General features: G+C 44.0%; 2 protein-coding genes across 3 annotated transcripts; one reads left to right on the plus strand and one right to left on the minus strand.

Annotated features, from left to right (window-relative positions):
• The first annotated feature begins 600 nt into the window (after nt 1-600).
• Nucleotides 601-7414, plus strand: LOC122186533 (probable pleckstrin homology domain-containing family N member 1). The gene is made up of 11 exons (XM_042883297.1): nt 601-758; nt 1788-1866; nt 2237-2383; nt 3289-3375; nt 4284-4356; nt 4466-4602; nt 5393-5539; nt 6089-6175; nt 6314-6389; nt 6812-6888; nt 7004-7414. Exons 1-11 carry the CDS (start codon nt 670-672, stop codon nt 7094-7096), a joined length of 1092 nt encoding a protein of 363 aa, XP_042739231.1. The 5' UTR covers nt 601-669; the 3' UTR covers nt 7097-7414.
• A 3811-nt stretch (nt 7415-11225) lies between these two features.
• Nucleotides 11226-16379, minus strand: TNFRSF18 (TNF receptor superfamily member 18). 2 transcript variants are annotated; one of them, XR_006181144.1, is made up of 7 exons: nt 15955-16379; nt 14539-14670; nt 14139-14226; nt 13584-13672; nt 12581-12721; nt 12084-12311; nt 11226-11658 (listed from the first exon to the last, which is right to left on the minus strand). XR_006181144.1 is itself a non-coding variant. In XM_042883287.1 (6 exons), exons 1-6 carry the CDS (start codon nt 16127-16129, stop codon nt 12160-12162), a joined length of 777 nt encoding a protein of 258 aa, XP_042739221.1. In that variant the 5' UTR covers nt 16130-16379; the 3' UTR covers nt 12011-12159. The 2 variants fall into 2 exon arrangements, 1 of the variants encoding a protein (XP_042739221.1); XM_042883287.1 differs by lacking the exon at nt 11226-11658 and having other exon boundaries at nt 12011-12311.
• Between the last annotated feature and the right edge of the window lie 390 nt (nt 16380-16769).

Genomic DNA, 16769 nt, shown 5'->3' on the forward strand with positions numbered 1-16769 from the left:
ACCTGGTAGAAACAGACTGGTATCAACCTCAGCTAAGAAAACCAGTAACTGTGAGTGCCAATAGTTCTGTAGAAAGCAACGCTTCCATCAGTCAGCCAACAGAGAAGTTACAGAAAACGAGACACGCCAAACCCCATCCTTCCAAAAGCAATGCTGATCTGACACTGCAACCCAGAACACTCAATCAAGTCCTTTTATAAAGAGGCAAGGAGAGCTGCTGAAAGACCAAATCCAAGGCTTAGCGCAGAACCCCCTCAGCTGGTCCTGCAGCTGCCCATAGCTCGTCTCCAGCTGCACAGCCAGCTCCTCCCTCACCAGATGTTCCTCGCACATTTAACCTCATTTCACTAAGAACTCTTTCGGTTTTCGTTTGGCTGAGCTGACAGCTACACAGCAGCACACGCTTATCGCATCAGGCCATCAGCTCTGAAGGAAGCAGCGGCGCCTGGGGGACCTAGGAGACAAGAAGGGGGGAGAGAGCTTTAAAAGCCACAGGAAACGCTTTCACATCCCGGGTGCTGCCACTTCTAAGCTAAGAAGATGTAAATGAACAGCAAGGTGCATGCGTGCTTCCTTCCTGTGCTCACCCTGCCTGCCATTCATGCCATCCCTGCGCTGCAGCAGCGCTCTGAAGACAGCGCCGGAGGACGAGGCGGCTGCTGAGCCAGCATGGGATGCTGCAGCCTGAGAGCCAGGCATGCTGGTTCTGCAGGAGAAAGCCAGGATGAGGTGGAGCTGTTGAAGACAGGCAGGACCAGGTAGGGAGCAGTGCTTCGAGGGGCGAGAAACACTGACGGTCTTTGTGCAAACAGAAGGGCATCTATTGCTGGCAACTGTGACCCAGTGGCTGTTTTTGCTTGCTAAATATGACTCGCTTGAGAGCTTTCTCTTCTTCCCCTTTTCTAGCCAGAATTTACAGTAAAGCTAAATGTCAGATACTTCTTCTCAACAGAGCCTGCTTCCTTCTCCTTAACAGGCCCCGTTAGGTGACACAGCCTCATCTCCTCCTGCCATGGAGGCAACCCTTCTATTGGGGCAATCACCACCACCCCCAGAGCTCGTGCTCTGTTGGAAGCAGATGGTTTGGGGCCCCATCACACAGCAGGGTCAGCCTGCAGGCCTGGCAGGAGGCTCAGAGCCATCGGCAGCCTCAGCCCTTCCCACATCTTGCTTGGCAGATGCCCTCAACCTCCAGTCACAAAGGTTCAGCAACATCCCAAATAAGCCACGGTTTCTCCCCCTTAGCTAGCCCCCAATGCAGATGAGGCCGTTGTCTGTACCTCCTTACCTACCACAAAGAGAAATAAAACACATTTCCCCTCCTCTTTCTTGTGGTCTCTTATATCTACGCTGAGCTGCATTTTGTTCCATAATTTCACCAGGAACTGCTATTAAGGCAGGTGCACAGAGTGCCCTCAGCATCTCTGCAAGCCCTTCCCACACAATGCCAGGGGAAAACCGGGAGTCTAAATGCTCTGATGAATTTTAGGCCATGATTCTTGCTTAAAGTAAAGGGACCTTTGACAGTATTTTCATTATAACTTCAGCTTTGCTATCCTTGACATGCCTGTTTTCCGATTCTGCATCTGCTGCATTTTTTTCCCCCTAGATTTCACTGAGCTGCACCCAGCCAGCATTCCAGCTTAAAATAGAATACTCTATAATACACAAAATTCACGCCAGAAATCCAGAAGTGTGTCTGCTGACTGAGCATGAATTATTCTCTCTCTTTCAAACCACACACGTAAATGCTTTCCTATGCCTTTCCACAATCTCTTCCATTACAGAAAATGGTCCATTTCAGACGGCCAGAGTGAGGGACCCCTCCAACCTAAGGACCTTGCAATTCCCACAAAGACAGAAGGGGTGAGTACGATACACAGGCAAAGATTCATATGTAGTACACCAGGGAAGAAATCAGTTTGTCTCAGTTTTTGCTCAACAAATCCACGTGCAAGAAAGTCCATCACCATATTTCCTAGGACCGTGCTTTATCCCACTGCTGAGAGCATGCACTGAGAGAGGAAATGTTCTATAAAGGCACATATATATGTCAACATCCAAACCTCCTGTGGTCTGGACTGCAAAATTACCCGTTCTCTCTTTTACCTTATTTATATATCAGCATCGCTTGACTCTAGATTCCATTTTTTCTCTTCTGATTATCTCTACAGCATGATTCCCAGCACGATTTCAGGAAGAAATACTCACTATTTTGTCTTTCTTTTTTTTCCAGGCAGAAGCACTGTGGGGAAAAACACAGGAAGAACTGCTGGACTTGCTGATCGCTCAGCCCATCGCTGGCTGGGAAGGCAGGAAAATCCTTTCTCCTGGGGAGATTGTTTGGTCCTCCTGGGTTTTTCTGAGAAGTTATCACATGGAGGTAATCATCATCACAATATGACCATGGTAATATGCAGGGGATTTTTCACTTGGGAGACAAAACATGAGCTACATTTGAATTTCAAGTATCCTATCCAAATTACTGTCAAACCAGTGCTTGACCAAAGCCACAATTTGCCCTGACTTCCCCCTGCTCCCCCCAAGAGTTAACGCTATTACATTCAACTTTCATTCCACCAGTGCCAGCAAGAGCTGAAAGGATCTCATAGCCACTTGCCTGAGCAGCACGACTTTTTGTTCATTCACTCTGATAAAAATGTCCTTTTTGTCAGAAGGCTTTTTTTATTCTTTTCCCCTACGAGACAACATTGTGATGGTTGCAAATTTGTACGTGTGACGCTCAAGCCCCCTCCACAGGAACTGGAGCTGAGTGGTGACAGCACTGAGGTGTGACAGCCATTACAGTGGTGTTGAAACCAGAAGAGGGAACTGAGACCTGTCCTGACTTTGCCATGGACTCACGCCTCTTTTAAGCACATGCTCATTTATCTGGGAAGACAAAATAAAATTACAAAGAAGAGTCATAGAATCATTTGAGCTGGAAGGGACCTTTGAAGGTCATGTGGTCCCACTCCCCTGCAGTGAACAGGGAAACCCACAGCTAACTCGGGTGCTCCGAGCCTGGTCCAGCTCAATCTTAAATGCTTTCAGCCAAGCTGTGATGTAGTAGTGCAGGCCAACCCAGCAGTTTGACACTGCAGAGCTCCCCATCAACCTGCAGACAGCTGTCAATCAATCAGCACTGCATGTGGTGATGTACCAATATTGCATGAGGAGAGAGGAAGGGAAAGTGGAGAGCTTTGAAGAAATGCAATTTCCTTTTCCTTTAAAAAAAAAAAATTGAAATGTTATGGAGGAAAGATGTGACTGGTCTTATTCCAACAGGAGATGTCTGAACGCTACCTTGTGCTGACCTCCTTCCACTTGCTGATTCTTTCTGTGGATCACACAAAGAAGGCATTTGTTTATGAGGTAAAGCACAAGAATCCTTCTGTGTCTTGCAGTCACGCTCACTGTCAAGATTTCCCAAATATCTCTTTGCTCACAGCTCTAGCATATGCATGGCAAAAGGAAAGCTTCCTTCTCGGTGCTGTGCCAAGAGCAAGGCTCAGGATGGAGCTCACATGTCCTGGCCCCATCAACTAAGGCAGGCACTTCACTGGTTTCAGTGGAGTTTTGGCATATTTTCTAGGACAGTAGCTCAAAATCCTCTTTTTCAGCTTATTTTGAATAGTGAAGAGCGTCTGCTCCAGAGATTGAAGAGGAAGTGCCAGTTTCTATTTATATTATATTCTGTAATTTTAGCTGGCCTCTTATCACATCCATTTTGCTTCCCCAAGGAGAGGGAGTGCAGCTCCCTACCAGAGAGCTAAGCATCAACCAGAAGGCGTCAAGAGAAGGTGATAAGAACAGGAGGCGACAGGAGAAGGAGAGTTAGGAAAGGTACAGGAGTGGGCAGGCACAGGGTAGCAAAGAGATGCATCCAGGAGAGCAGCCCTCAGCACTGCAGTGCCTCCCAATGGCGTTGGTACATGTCTGTGGATCCTAAATGTGAGGGAAAAAGACAAATTAAGAGACTTCCAGCTGCAGGAACTGAGCTGTATAACACTGGAGATGATAAAGTTCCACGTCCAGCTGAGTGGAGCAAGAGAATGGCACAGAAAAGTGATCATGTAATGAAATAAAAGACAAAATGAGGACAAGGTTGCTTTGTCCTTAATATGAACATCTTCTTTTCTGGCATGGCTGGGGAGCATGGGGGAGGAATTAAAGAGGCCGCAAGGCAGATGAAATCGGATGTATTTCACACACAGTGCTTTCCTACATCATTCTTGGTTATCCTTACCAATTGACTTTTAACACCTTTCCCATCACTCCAGGGTCTCGTTCCTCTTGCTGGGATGCACCTGAGGGAGGTTGTGACTGCCATCAGCTGCACGTTTGAAATTTCTGGTAAGCCTGCTGGACAGCTTCTGTAAGGGCTGCAACAGTCACAGAATTCACCCACTGGGTTCAAATGCCATCCTTCTTCAGAGGCAGGGCACGTTGTGTCTTTGCACAGGGCCCATGATGGAGTCCCGGCTCATTTGCTGCCAAAACTCAGCCGACTTTGACAAATGGATTCAACACCTCCAGAACCAAATCAAGATGGCAAATGCCAACTACTCAGCCAGTCCCACCAATAATATCTCTTTCCTGGTAAGTCGGTGGGGAGTAGATGTAAAGAGAAGGGGATGAAAACAGGAAACGGTGGCAGCTCTGGAAATGGATTTTCAGAGATCTTTAGAATACGGGCTGAAACTGAACAGTAACTTTATTCAAGAATGCTGTAGATTCTATCTGGGCTAAAATAAACTTGCTACCCACAACGCTTTTTCACCAAACACTTGCAAATGCTGCTCTAAGTTCAGGAGAGGTTTTTGACACGCTGCTGATTGTTTTTCTTCATGAGATGTAGCTGCTACACTGCTAATATACATATATATAAATGTTCCTCTTAGTTACAGCCAAAAAACACAAAAAAAAACAAAGACACTCTTCAATACATGCTGTCACACAGACATAAATACATACAAAACACACTGCAACATCCACAAGAGTCACAAGATGGCAGGATTACGCTGCTAGCACCGCGTGGATGCAGCTAAGGGTGTTCAATGCCCTCCCCAAAGCTTTCCTCGACGTCGTTCTAAGCTCAGGTTCCTAAAGTGAACGAATTAATTGGAAAGCCAACTTGCCTTTCTCCCTCTTCCTCGTGCTATGTATTAACAGTGCAATTGAGGTTTCCCTCTTTAAATATCTGCTCAGCTGCCCTTGATGTCTAGCATGGCACGGTCTATGGGGCAGCACTGTACTTCAGCCATACCTATCTTCTGTTTTGGATAACCTAAATATTTTTACCGCCCTGTAATCCCGATAAACATCATACTTTGTCTTTTATCACCCTTTGCTTCATCTTTAAAAAAAATCATAATAATAATTGATGAAGGTGCCGTGTGATGAGCAGTGGAAGAAAAGAGCGCTGATGAGACATCTCTTGTGCAACACCATTCTGAAATGGGAAGGAAAACCAATTCAACACCTGGGAAGGATTCAGCATCTGACCATGGTGCAGATGGCTACTGGCTGCACAGAGGTAACATTGTGCTCTGATATTGGGTGGCTTTGGCCAGGTTCAAACCACTTGAGGTTTCACTAAGGGTTCACGTGGGACTGGTGCAAATAAATAAAAGCTATAAAGCGTAGTTCCCCAAAAAATGTTTTGCAGCATTATGACTGTTGTTCCTGGTGTTGCTATGCCTTTGGCAGGCTACAGAAAAGGTAGCATAAGGTTAATTATGCTGAAAGTCCCGCGGCATTAAACAGACAAAAGGAAATGCAGAAGGGTGTTTTTCGGAGAGCCACTTCTGAGAACTCTGTCCAGGCAGTTGCACTCAACTTCCAAAGAAACTGGGAGGGGGAGTCCATCCCCTTCCCATTACACAGGAAGGACAGAGTTTTCCAAACATTCTATTATGGGAATGTATTTCTGAAAAATATAAACAACACAGCTCATCCTGTGAGATCTTACCCAAGCTGACTGATACAAAGAACAGTGTCTGGCTGGCACAGTAGCTAAGGTGCTGCAGGCAGCTCCACATTTTGAAGTGTTGTCATGATGTCTCTAGTCACCCCTTTTCCACAGGATCCTAAGGAAAGGCTGCTGATCCTGTTCCCAGAAGACCTGCTTTTTCTCTCTGTGGATGAGGAGAGAACTACAGTCACGTATGAGGTAACAGGCAACAGTAGAAATGGTCAAATAAGTACAGAACTGAGATCTGGTGAGCAGCTCTGGGTGATGAAAATAAACAGCAGGGGAAAAAAAAGGAAGAAAGCATAGAAAAGCAGTGTTTTCTTTTCATTTCTGAAGGGAAAACTCCCCTTGATGGGAATCCAGGGAAAGGAGAAATCCACTGTGCTGGGGAGGTTACAGCTTGAAATTACAGGTAAGTCCAGTAGCATTTTCTGGAAGGAAAGACTGCTTTTATAAGAAACAAAAAGCCTTCCAGTGCCCACAGATTCAGCACAGAATCCTCCTCACAGATGTGACATTTGGATCTACCACAGGAGACAGTATCCAGTCAAAGTCAGATTCCGCTTCTAGCTGCAACCAGACAGATGCTCTTTACGGGCTTCTTAGGTTTCTGGCTGCTAAGCTGTAATAGCTCTCCACATTTCCCTCCAAGACCTCCATCTTTTCTATCATGGGGAATCTCAGCCTTCTTGTGGTTAAAAGCCAAATCGACTTGGCAGTAGGATGCTGGCTGTAGGGAGGGGATCTAACCTTGTGTGGGAACAGCCCTTGTGACTTCCCTTGCCATAGGCGTTTGCATCCAGCTCCTAACTGCTCCCTGCTGATGTCTTGCAGGAAGCCTGACAGAACCAATCCTTATCAATTGTTCCACAGCAGAAGATTATGAAAAATTACTCTTCCACCTACAGAAGGTATTTTTTTCAGACCAGTTTGTGTCTCTCTAGTGTACAAATATTTGGCAGATAACAGTCACGTTACAAACAGTATATTCACATGACCAAAACATGTTCTGGCTATCTGTTCCAGCCAGAGAAAAACCTTGATACTGTGACACTTCAGCCACCACCAATCATCCCTAAGAAATCCTGGCATCATCATCAGGACGTCGGCATGCAGTGACAGGAAGAAGGTACCTGAATACAATCCCAATAGAAAGTGAAGAAGCTGCAGAATGAATAGGAGGCGATTAGAAATTGGAAACCAAGCTTCTTTCAGACTGAGAGGTGAATAAGGACCTGCAGATGAATGATTCTTCACTGGCTGCTGCTTTGAATGAGCCACTGCAATTGATGCCTTGTGATTCTGACCTCAGCTGTACATATGCCTCAATGAGAAACCCTTCTCAATTTGCTTGCTATATTTATTGCCTGATCCTTTTCAGGAAAAAAAAAAAAGAACATTGTAAAATACTCTGTAAGTAATACAAATAAAACCATTAACCTGTGCTTAAACCATGCATAGAAAGCAGCATTCACACTTAACAACTTTCCAGCCTCATTCAAGTAGGCATTGCTTTGAAAAACCATGGCTTTTCTTCGGATGGCAGCACAGAGCAGTACTCTGTGGTGAATAATCTCTTGCCAATTGCTTTTCTTGCTTGCCCTAACCAAGGACATGTCCCCACATTCTCCTTATTGCCTTCTGCCCTCCAAGACAAACAACCCAAACACTTCAAGTGGGGCCAGGTCAAATTGCATCTATTCATTTTAATCCTTTCACAGAACTTCATTCAGATTTTGAACACCTTCAGAATCATCTTTACACTCTGCATCATTTTCCTGGCAAGGAAAATGAAGCATTGCTGCAAACCAGAATAATTAAGCATTTCATTTCATACACGTGTTCTCAGTTAGCTGCAGGCTGATCACCCAGGGGATGTCTGCAAAGTCACCTGAAAAAGATTTGCATGGTCCCATGGTCCCTCTTTTATCCCAGCTTTCCATCTATGCAGCCTACGCTGGCCTCTTGTAAATCAAGAAAATGGAAAGCTGGCTATACTGTAAAACCAGATGCATCGACAGATGTGGGAAAAACAAAGAAAAGTATGTCCACAAGCAAAATAAATTATGCCTCTTTCTCATAAGCTCTCCCAACTTCTGCCATGTTGGACTGAACCCTGGGGAAAAAAGAAAATCAAAAGTTATTCAGAAAAACAGGTGTAATTTCCCTTTCTTTGAGAAGAAAACAAAAAGAAAGAAAGAAAAAGAGGAAGGAAGCCCTGTGAAAATACTTTCTTTTACCTTCTCCAGTTTCAAAATCCTAATAATTTGCAGAAAACACGAGCAGACAAGTCAGCATAACAAAACACTGCATGCACAAATCTTTAGTGACTTTCTGTTTGAGCAAAACCTGTGCTATGAGAATACATTTCTGTACCTCAGGCAATTCTCTTATCCTGTTACTCTTTCACTCTTGTTTTTTTTATTGCAGCTAAAATATTTAGAAATCCCCAGGGCTCAGTGGGGCCCCAACCACCTCTGATCATCTCTTATCATCAAATCTTTTTGAGCCTGTATGTGTAATGCACACAGCAGTTTGAGATTAAGCAAATGACTGCAGTAAGGGGTATTACCTTGTTCTCCCAACTGCCACCCTGCGTCTCCTAAAACTGTGTGGGAAGGTCTTCAAGCCACTTCTAAGTATCAAACTTCGTCATAGTCAAAGTTTAAAAGCTTTTTGTTTTAACAGGGTGAAGTTTGTTACACATTTACACTCCTTCAGGGCTTTCTCTGAGTAGATTCAAGCAAAAAATCTAGCTGTAGACATTCTGTGGATGCGAATGATTTGAGGGAAAAGCATCTCTTCAGCAAAGCCCACGTCAGTGATCAAGCTGAAGCTCAACTGAGAGCTTGAGAAACTATAAACACTGGGATTGAGCTGAAAATTAGGCTACAGTTCAACCCAAATGTTACCAAAATGCTACAAGTGAGCACTGATAAAATGAACCTATGGCTCTTTCTGAATGGAAACTGAAACAGTGATTTCTCACAAGCTCACTCTTCTGAACTGATAGCTTTCATTTTCTTTGATGCAAAGTACAGCTCCTTTACTGGAATGCTCCAAGGCTTAAATGATTCACGCTTTGGGTTTTTCCCTTTTAATTTGAGCTCTAAGAAGTCAGGAAATCGGTTGCTTTTTCCATCAATTACCAGCCATGAAGGCAGGTGGTTAGGTAAGTATGAAGTAGAACTGCTCTTCAAGGTAGGCATATAGAAATCAGAGAGGCCACTGTGCAAATTTCCCATGTATATTATGGCTCTGTTCATCATGTTTCAGTATTAACTGGCAGTAATTGTTGGCTGTTCAACACCCACAGCCCAGGAAGTCTTCCACTCCTCACCAGAATTTGCCCAATATGTTGCCATAGGCAGGGACTTCATCTAGATGCTTGAGTCTTTCTTCCTCCAGACAGTATCTTCTGTCATTTGTTTAGCCCATAATGTTGCTGTTTCTCTGCCACTGTCAGCAACAGAAAAAGTGGCCAGCAGAGTTTCCTGTTACTTTGGTTGCTGGTAGCTGAAATTCCGGCTTAGCCACCAGTCAGGAAATGTTATTGATAAAAAGGAGAAAACTCACAAGTTCAACCATCAGAAATATGACAGAGGAGTTTGGGGGCACGCTACTGCAATAGCCAAAGTTCTGCAAGACAGAAGTGAGATGGCAAAGTAAAACTGTATTGCTCTCAGGAACTATGAAATGACCTAAAGATGAAAATCTTTTCTTTCCAGTTTGCTTAATTATATCAAATACACATTTAATTCAATTGTTGAGTTTATTTTACCTTCACAAAGGGTCATCACCCAAAATCTGATTGAAAAACATGCTATATTAAAAAATGAAGGGTCCATACAGAGCAGAGAGTAAACATGGCCAGCACAGAAACAGTAAGAAGAGCCTTGACCAGGAGTTCAGACTTCAGAAGTATATTAAATCCCATGGAGCACCTGCCTAAAAGGCAGAGCCAATCTTATGCTTCAAACTAAGTGTAAAACTCACACATCAAACTAAGTCCTGTCTCATCCAGTCCAATGCTTGGCACCTTTCATGAATCTCCAGTTCACCTCAGTTAAAAATCTGCATATTTCTCAATGCAATGGAAGAAAACACTTTTGAAATGAATTTTACATGGCAATACCTACAGGAAAAATTATCAGCAATGCACAAATTAACAGCAGAAGGATCAAAGAAGGCAAAAATACACTGAAAGTACTAATTAAGTTTCACAATATGCTTTTAAGAACTATCACTCTTCCCATTTTATATGATAGGAAAGGTAAGGTAAAAGGACATCAGCTGTCCTACATGGAATAACAGGGAAGACAGAAGATTAAAACTGGAGCTATGAAGGAATGCATTTCCCCCTACAACTTCATTTCCCCCTACAACTATTTCACCCAGTTGTAAGATTTCATAGTGCACAAGGACAAAAAGTAACAGCAACAAGATAACTCCTCTTGATACAATCGCTGAGGAAATGTTCAGCAACAAAAGAATGTCCATAAATCATGAAATCAATCCTTTAGGTCTATTCAAGCTTGCCAAGAAGCTCGTCCTTTGAAGAAGGCTTCAAGAAAGACCAAATGGAAATAAACAGCCTTGGAGCAGATTACATGATTACATGATTAGGTCAGGAAGGAAATATTCCACTGTTCAGGACCCTCTTTTCAAGAGATCATGCAACCCTCACCATGGAGACAATACCTTGTAAGGGCTGCAATGTGAGATATTTATAAACTTTTACTTGAAGGTGATTCAGACTCTCCTTTTTGTCCAGAATTGGTTTAGCCACCAGCCTACTCCAAGCAGCTTTCTCCAGAGTACATTAAGTCTTGTCTTTCTCTAAACAGCATGATTCTCAATGGAGTCTACCAGAAGCCTCTTTTATTTAATTCATTATTCCAGGTACCAAAGGTTGGCTGAGCTACAGGGGAGAACAGGGATAAAATTTACTTCTGTTGCAACTGGAGAGTGGTCCATGGATTAAAATTAATGGTCCTTTGCTGCCTAACAAGGAGGGGCCTATGGGTGATACTATATTTCCTGTAGCCCTGGAGGGACTGATGGTGGAACATCGGTCTTTTATGAACCTGTCAGTTCGTGGGAGCACCACACAAGAGTGTGCAGAAGATGCAAAGTGGAATAATAATGACAATGACCTGGTCATTTAATGATGATGTATAATTTAATAATTTAAATAATGACCTGGTCCCAAGCAACATTAAAAAGAGCATCAACAACAACAACACCAAAATTAAAAACAAACAAACAACAAAACCCACAGCTCAGATAAACTTTGCAAAGCAATGCAGCTGAACAGAATGTCAGCCTGACTTAGCAGGTTCTTTGCTTCTAAATGCTAGGTTTGTTAAGGAGAATCAAAGCAAAACATGGTCCCACACCACATCCTTATCTCTAAATTGGAGAGAGACAGATGTGAAGGGTAGACTATACACTGGATAAGGAATTGGTTGGATGGTCACAGCCAGAAGGTTGTGGTCAGTGGCTTCATGTCCAAGTGAAGGCTGGCAATGAGTGGTGTCCCCCAGGGGTCTATCCTGGGACCAGTGATCTTCAGCATCTTCATCAGCGGGATCGAGCTCACTCTCATCAAGTTTGAAGACAACACCAAGCTGAGTGGTGCAGTTGATACGGCAGAAGGAAAGAATGCCATCCAGAGGGACCTGGACAGGTTTGACAAGTGAGCCCATGAGAACTTAATGAGGTTCAACAAGGCCAAGTGCAAAGTGTTGGACTTGGGTCGGGGCAATCCCAGCTACGTGTACAGACTGAGAGAAGAACTCAATGAGAACAGTCCTCTGCAGAGAAGGACTTGAGGGGTCTAGTGGGTGAAAAGCTGGATATGAATCAGCAGTGTGTGCTTGCAGCATGGAAGGCCCCATCCCTAGAAGTGTTCCAGGCTAGGCTGGATGGGGCTTTGGGCAGCCTGACCCACTGCCTGATTTAGTGGTTGGCAACCCTGCCCACTGTAGGGGAGCTGGACTAGATGATCTCTCGGGTCCCTTCCAACCCAAGCCATTCTAGGATCCTTTGAAAACTTACCCCAAACCCATTCCTTATTTCTATGTACATAATGATGCTTATGCACCCAGTCCCTCCCTCCTGTTTGGTTTATAGCTGAGCTCAGCTCCTCATTCTCACAGCACGTTGCAGTTTGTCTGTTCTCAGTGGAGACTTGGAGGTTGGAAGTAGTAAGGTTTCTCTTCCAGTATTTTGTCTCCATGTTCTTCTTCTGGAAACTGGCAGCTGTAAGTCTCTTCTCTGTGGTGGGATGGTTGTGAAGCCAACGGCAGCCTAGAGATGTTACGTTCCACATCTGCAGTGAGAATAAGCAAAAACACTGCACATGCAAGAGGCCTTCATACAGCTCATTCGCCCCATTACCTTTTCCACCACAGACCCACTCTGAGGAGGGGGGCAAAGATACAGCTGAGGCACTGCATCATAGCGAAACCAAGCAACTAGTCCAAAAATCATACAGCAAATCAGAATCTACTCTATTTATTCAACTTACTCTCTTCTAAATCTGGAGCACGCACTGTTCTCCAGTGAAAAACCACAAGGAGGCCCACAAAGCACACTTACTGTCAGCTGTGGGGTGTTTTTCTTTCTTCAGCGACCAGATGCAGAGATGCAAGAAGAAGGTCAGCAAGATGAGAACAAATAGACCCACTGCTGTCAGGATGGCCAGCATAGTGGTGTACCGAGAATCATTTGTAACATTGTCTGCAATTCAATATACAACACAGAATAAGAAAACGCGTGCCCAGACAAATGCCAAAGGAAAGGCTGTGCTTCCAAGGAAATTTCATCATTAACTTCCTCTTTCTGTGGAAATTTATTTGCCTGGGGTAAAAGCAGTGCAGTTGTTTGCAATAGAACTCAGGTGCTCCCAGGCAAAGGTGCAGTGGATCGCTATCTGTGGTAAAAGGCATTCATGAAAAAAGCAGCACTGTCACTTGCTCTATCTACTCTGTTTTGATTTTTGCTCTTTAGGGGGATTCACCTTCAATGTTTTCTTGAAAAGCAGTACAGTAAGCCAAATTTTCACACTTCTGACAGCCTCACAGAAATTAAAAGTAGCACCTTTCAGCAGTTTCTCTCAGCAGCACTAATAGCTTCTCTAAATGAAGGGCCCAGGGATCTGAAAGGTACCTCTAGGGATAAGGGAAAGGTAGAGACAGAAGCTTTCTCTGATATTCAGTACCTGCAAAGCTTGCAAACAGTCATTCCTGGGCAGTTTGATCCACGAAGAGACACACAGTTTCAGTTCTGAGTGTTGTGGACTGAACAAATACTTGTAAAGGAAGTGAATGACCCACTCAACTATTGTCTTCTGAGAAAAATCTAGCTAAGCAGCAGAGTTTCAGTGGAAAACTGAAAGTTTCCTAGCTGTGCTCTCAGGACAATTGCTGGTTGCCTGGGTCAACAACTCTAACCTGTGTTATACTGGCATAAACACAACTGTCATTTTCAAAGCAAGCTAGCATGATAGCAAGCTCTGGGTAGCACTTATGCAGGAGGGCAGCAACTGCAGACACAGAAAGAAAGAGGAGGCTCAAAGAAACAAAGCATTGTGAGCTGATACCTCGGTCCAAATATTTAACCAGGTAGCCACATAATGAATTGTGTGTGCTGTTGCCTTGCTTGATTGTTAGGAGGCCAGAACTTTCACAACTAGAAGAAGAAAGAGTCATATTTAGAATGCTGCTGCCCTTTCTTTCATTCCTCCCCAGCCTTTTTCCTTGGCTTCTTATCTTCCTTCCCAGTGCTCTTTCCATAGCTCATTTCCTTTGTTTCTTTTTCATAGCATTGCAGGTAAAATTAAAGCTGCCCCATAAGAAGATAATACCAGATCAAAATTGTCTCCATGCATATTTATTTCAATTTTTGGTGCAATTGATGCCCATATTTGGCATAATTTTGCATCAGTTTGTGCTGGACTTAAAAGCAGGCTTAATACATAGCAGCTTACTTTAAGGTTTGCTTTGAGATTGGCTAAAAAGGCAGAAGATAAATTTGTACTGGTGAATTTAAAAAGCCCAATCATTTAATCTCACTGGTGATCTCGTCTCCGATTCAATTTCCCCATCTGACATATTTGTCATGCATGTCATCATGGAACAAAAATATCAATACTTACTCAGTCCAGCTTTGGCACCAGCTGTTCTTACCATTAGAATAGGTTCCTGTCTCACATGGTTTACATGAATACGTATAGTGAATGATACCTAGGAGAAAAGAGAGCATGAACTGTTAGTGGTCAGTGCCTTTAACGAAAGACACCGAGGTACAACAGCTTAGAGCTCTTTCTGCTTTATGAATCACACTCCTGGAGAGATGTGCAAGCAGCTGTTGCCAGTTTTGCATCTTTGGACACATAGGGGTTTTAGTCACTGAAGCCATGATATAGACACCATGTCTCTCCTCTATTATCACAAGTATTCCCAAAAGTGGATTGAAATAAGTGAATGGAACTGTGGCTCAGCAAGCTACTTATATTAAGCTTTGCCTTTTAGAGACATTTGTGTTTCTTTAGTTACCCAGCCTAATCAGCTCCTTGCCCTCTGGACATTCAGTTTTCGTGCAGGAGGAACAGGACCTATCAGTACAACTGAATCCCTGAGGACACTTGCAGTCTGCATCCTTTGCTTCTTCACATGGGCTGTTGTCCCCTGCGATGAAGAAAGAGAGAATTTAGAGTTGCCTTTTAACTGAAATGCATTTCACCATTAATCTGACTGGCTGATACACACGAAACACATTAATAACCCATCCAGTCAGCTCTCAGAATGCTGCCAGAGCTCTTCTCAGCCAAGCTCAACATCATCAAAGCAGAGATGCTCAAAAGACCATTGGCCAATGAAGACCAAGTTCCCTTTCCATGCCTTTCCCAACAGCAGCTGTGACTTCCTACACTCTGCTGGAAGAAGGGAGTCTAAATCTGAGCCATAAAACCAACATGCTTCCTATTCTCTGTTTCCAGAGGAATTCTACTGTGAACTTTGCTTGCTCCCCACAGATGTCATCTCTAATTGTGAGGCTCCTGGGTTCACGAAAGCAAAGGAGTAATTGCATCTACTTGATCCCATCAGCAAACAGTTCTATCAAGCAGTTCTTTCAACAGTGGGAGACCAGTTCAAGGAAAATACTATTCAACTCAAAGGTTTTGTGACCCTAAAGAAAAAAATAAATAAATGAGGGAAACGTTTGAAAACCCACAGCAAGTTGTGAAGATTATTTCCTGAGATTGGTGATGGAATGTACGGGTCTACCAGGAACTGCCCACAGTTTCCTCTGCTCACCTCTGGCCTCCTCTTATTGGTTTTGGTAACGTAACGAAGGCAGATAAAAAAAGAAATAGCTTCAGGATGCTTCTCTCTGTGTATTACTAGTGGGGGATTCTGGAGCAGATCCAACCAAGCAATGACTCTCCTACTGCACCCTATATCACTTGCTGTCAATTGGAGTAGAAACACCCTGGGGTCCTGATAGCACCTCTGGCAAGTGCTGTGTGAGAGGGAACAGCCTTTCTGTCCACATGGAACAAGAATTCTCCAGCTACTGAGCAGAGGCAGCCCATAAAGCAGAAGGGATCCTCTCCTTCACTACATTCACACTAATTTTCTCCATCCCTTTGCTGACCTGAAGGAGCCTCAGTAAGGAACTGAATGACATTGTTTCTAAAAGCTCATTCAGCCACTATCTCCTGCATGGTCACCACCAGGTCCAGTGTCCTCCTTGCCACTGTGACAATGAACACACTGCCTCCTCCAGTCCCTTTCCTACTACAGAGCAAGAAGCACAGGCACATAAACCTTCAACACACGTCCACTCTGCAGCTAAAGGACACTTTGAATTTAGTGGGGCAGAAAGGAAATCCTCGCGGTTTTGTTTTGAATACACAATTACTCAAAGCACACACACACACCTGAAAGAAGACAAACGTATTCCCTTACCTGTGCTGGAGAGGCATTTGGGGCAGCATTTCTTTACATCCTTAGCAATGGCTCTCAGCTCACCATCAGGGCACGATATTGCCAGAGTCTGTTGTGCCCAGTGCCACAGGTACATTGCCAGCAGCAAGCGAGCTCGAGTATTGAGGAGACAGACTTCTCTTCTCCGTCCAGTCATGTCTCAAGCTCTACAGCCCCAAAGCAAGCAAGGGTGGGCTTCTATCAGGACTTCCCCTGCTAAAATTCTCCTCCACCTGAGACTATGGGAAGGTACTGCGCTTTTTGTAGTGGTGCCTGTGGTTGCTCTTCCTGGTTCTTTGAGGGGCGGGGAAACGCTTCTGCTTTGCACCATCAGATGCTTAGAGGGCTAAGCAATCTTGTGCCAGTGACTTGAATGAGGAGAGGAGTAAGATGCAGAAAGACATAATTCGATTTTCAGTGGGTTTTGCGAGTTGATATACAATTGATAATTAATGCAAATTAAAGCACAGCATGAACTTCAGACTATTTAATTCTGGCTTATAGCTCCTAGAGAATTCAGAAACACTCAAGGATTTAGCTATGGGATATGCAATGTACATTAAGGCCATACATCCATATATTTTCTTGATTCTGTTCACTGTTTTCAAGTCCTTCACACTGGTTCAGCAGACTCTTATTTTCATAGCTGATGTAACTCCATACAGACACCACGAAACCAAGAGGAAATAATACTGCTCCAAGATCAGCCCTGATGCCATAATTGAGAGTAGTTGCAGGGACTCGTGCAGATCCTCTGTCCTCACTTTCCTGGGATGCAAGTAGCAGAAAACAGCTCC

Source organism: Lagopus leucura, unplaced genomic scaffold, assembly GCF_019238085.1.
Source record: "Lagopus leucura isolate 7727_CA_CO unplaced genomic scaffold, USGS_WTPT01 Super-Scaffold_100037, whole genome shotgun sequence".
Lineage (NCBI taxonomy): Eukaryota > Metazoa > Chordata > Aves > Galliformes > Phasianidae > Lagopus > Lagopus leucura.

Coding starts and splice junctions, on each gene's coding strand:
- LOC122186533 (XM_042883297.1), top strand. CDS start 670: ATGGGATGCTGCAGCCTGAGAGCCAGGCATGCTGGTTCTGCAGGAGAA. Junction 4,357..4,465: donor CTGCACGTTTGAAATTTCTG/GTAAGCCTGCTG, acceptor GTCTTTGCACAG/GGCCCATGATGGAGTCCCGG. Junction 6,176..6,313: donor GAACTACAGTCACGTATGAG/GTAACAGGCAAC, acceptor TCATTTCTGAAG/GGAAAACTCCCCTTGATGGG.
- TNFRSF18 (XM_042883287.1), bottom strand. CDS start 16,129: ATGACTGGACGGAGAAGAGAAGTCTGTCTCCTCAATACTCGAGCTCGC. Junction 13,673..14,138: donor TGGTGCCAAAGCTGGACTGA/GTAAGTATTGAT, acceptor TTCTTCTTCTAG/TTGTGAAAGTTCTGGCCTCC. Junction 12,722..13,583: donor GGTTAAATATTTGGACCGAG/GTATCAGCTCAC, acceptor ATTGAATTGCAG/ACAATGTTACAAATGATTCT.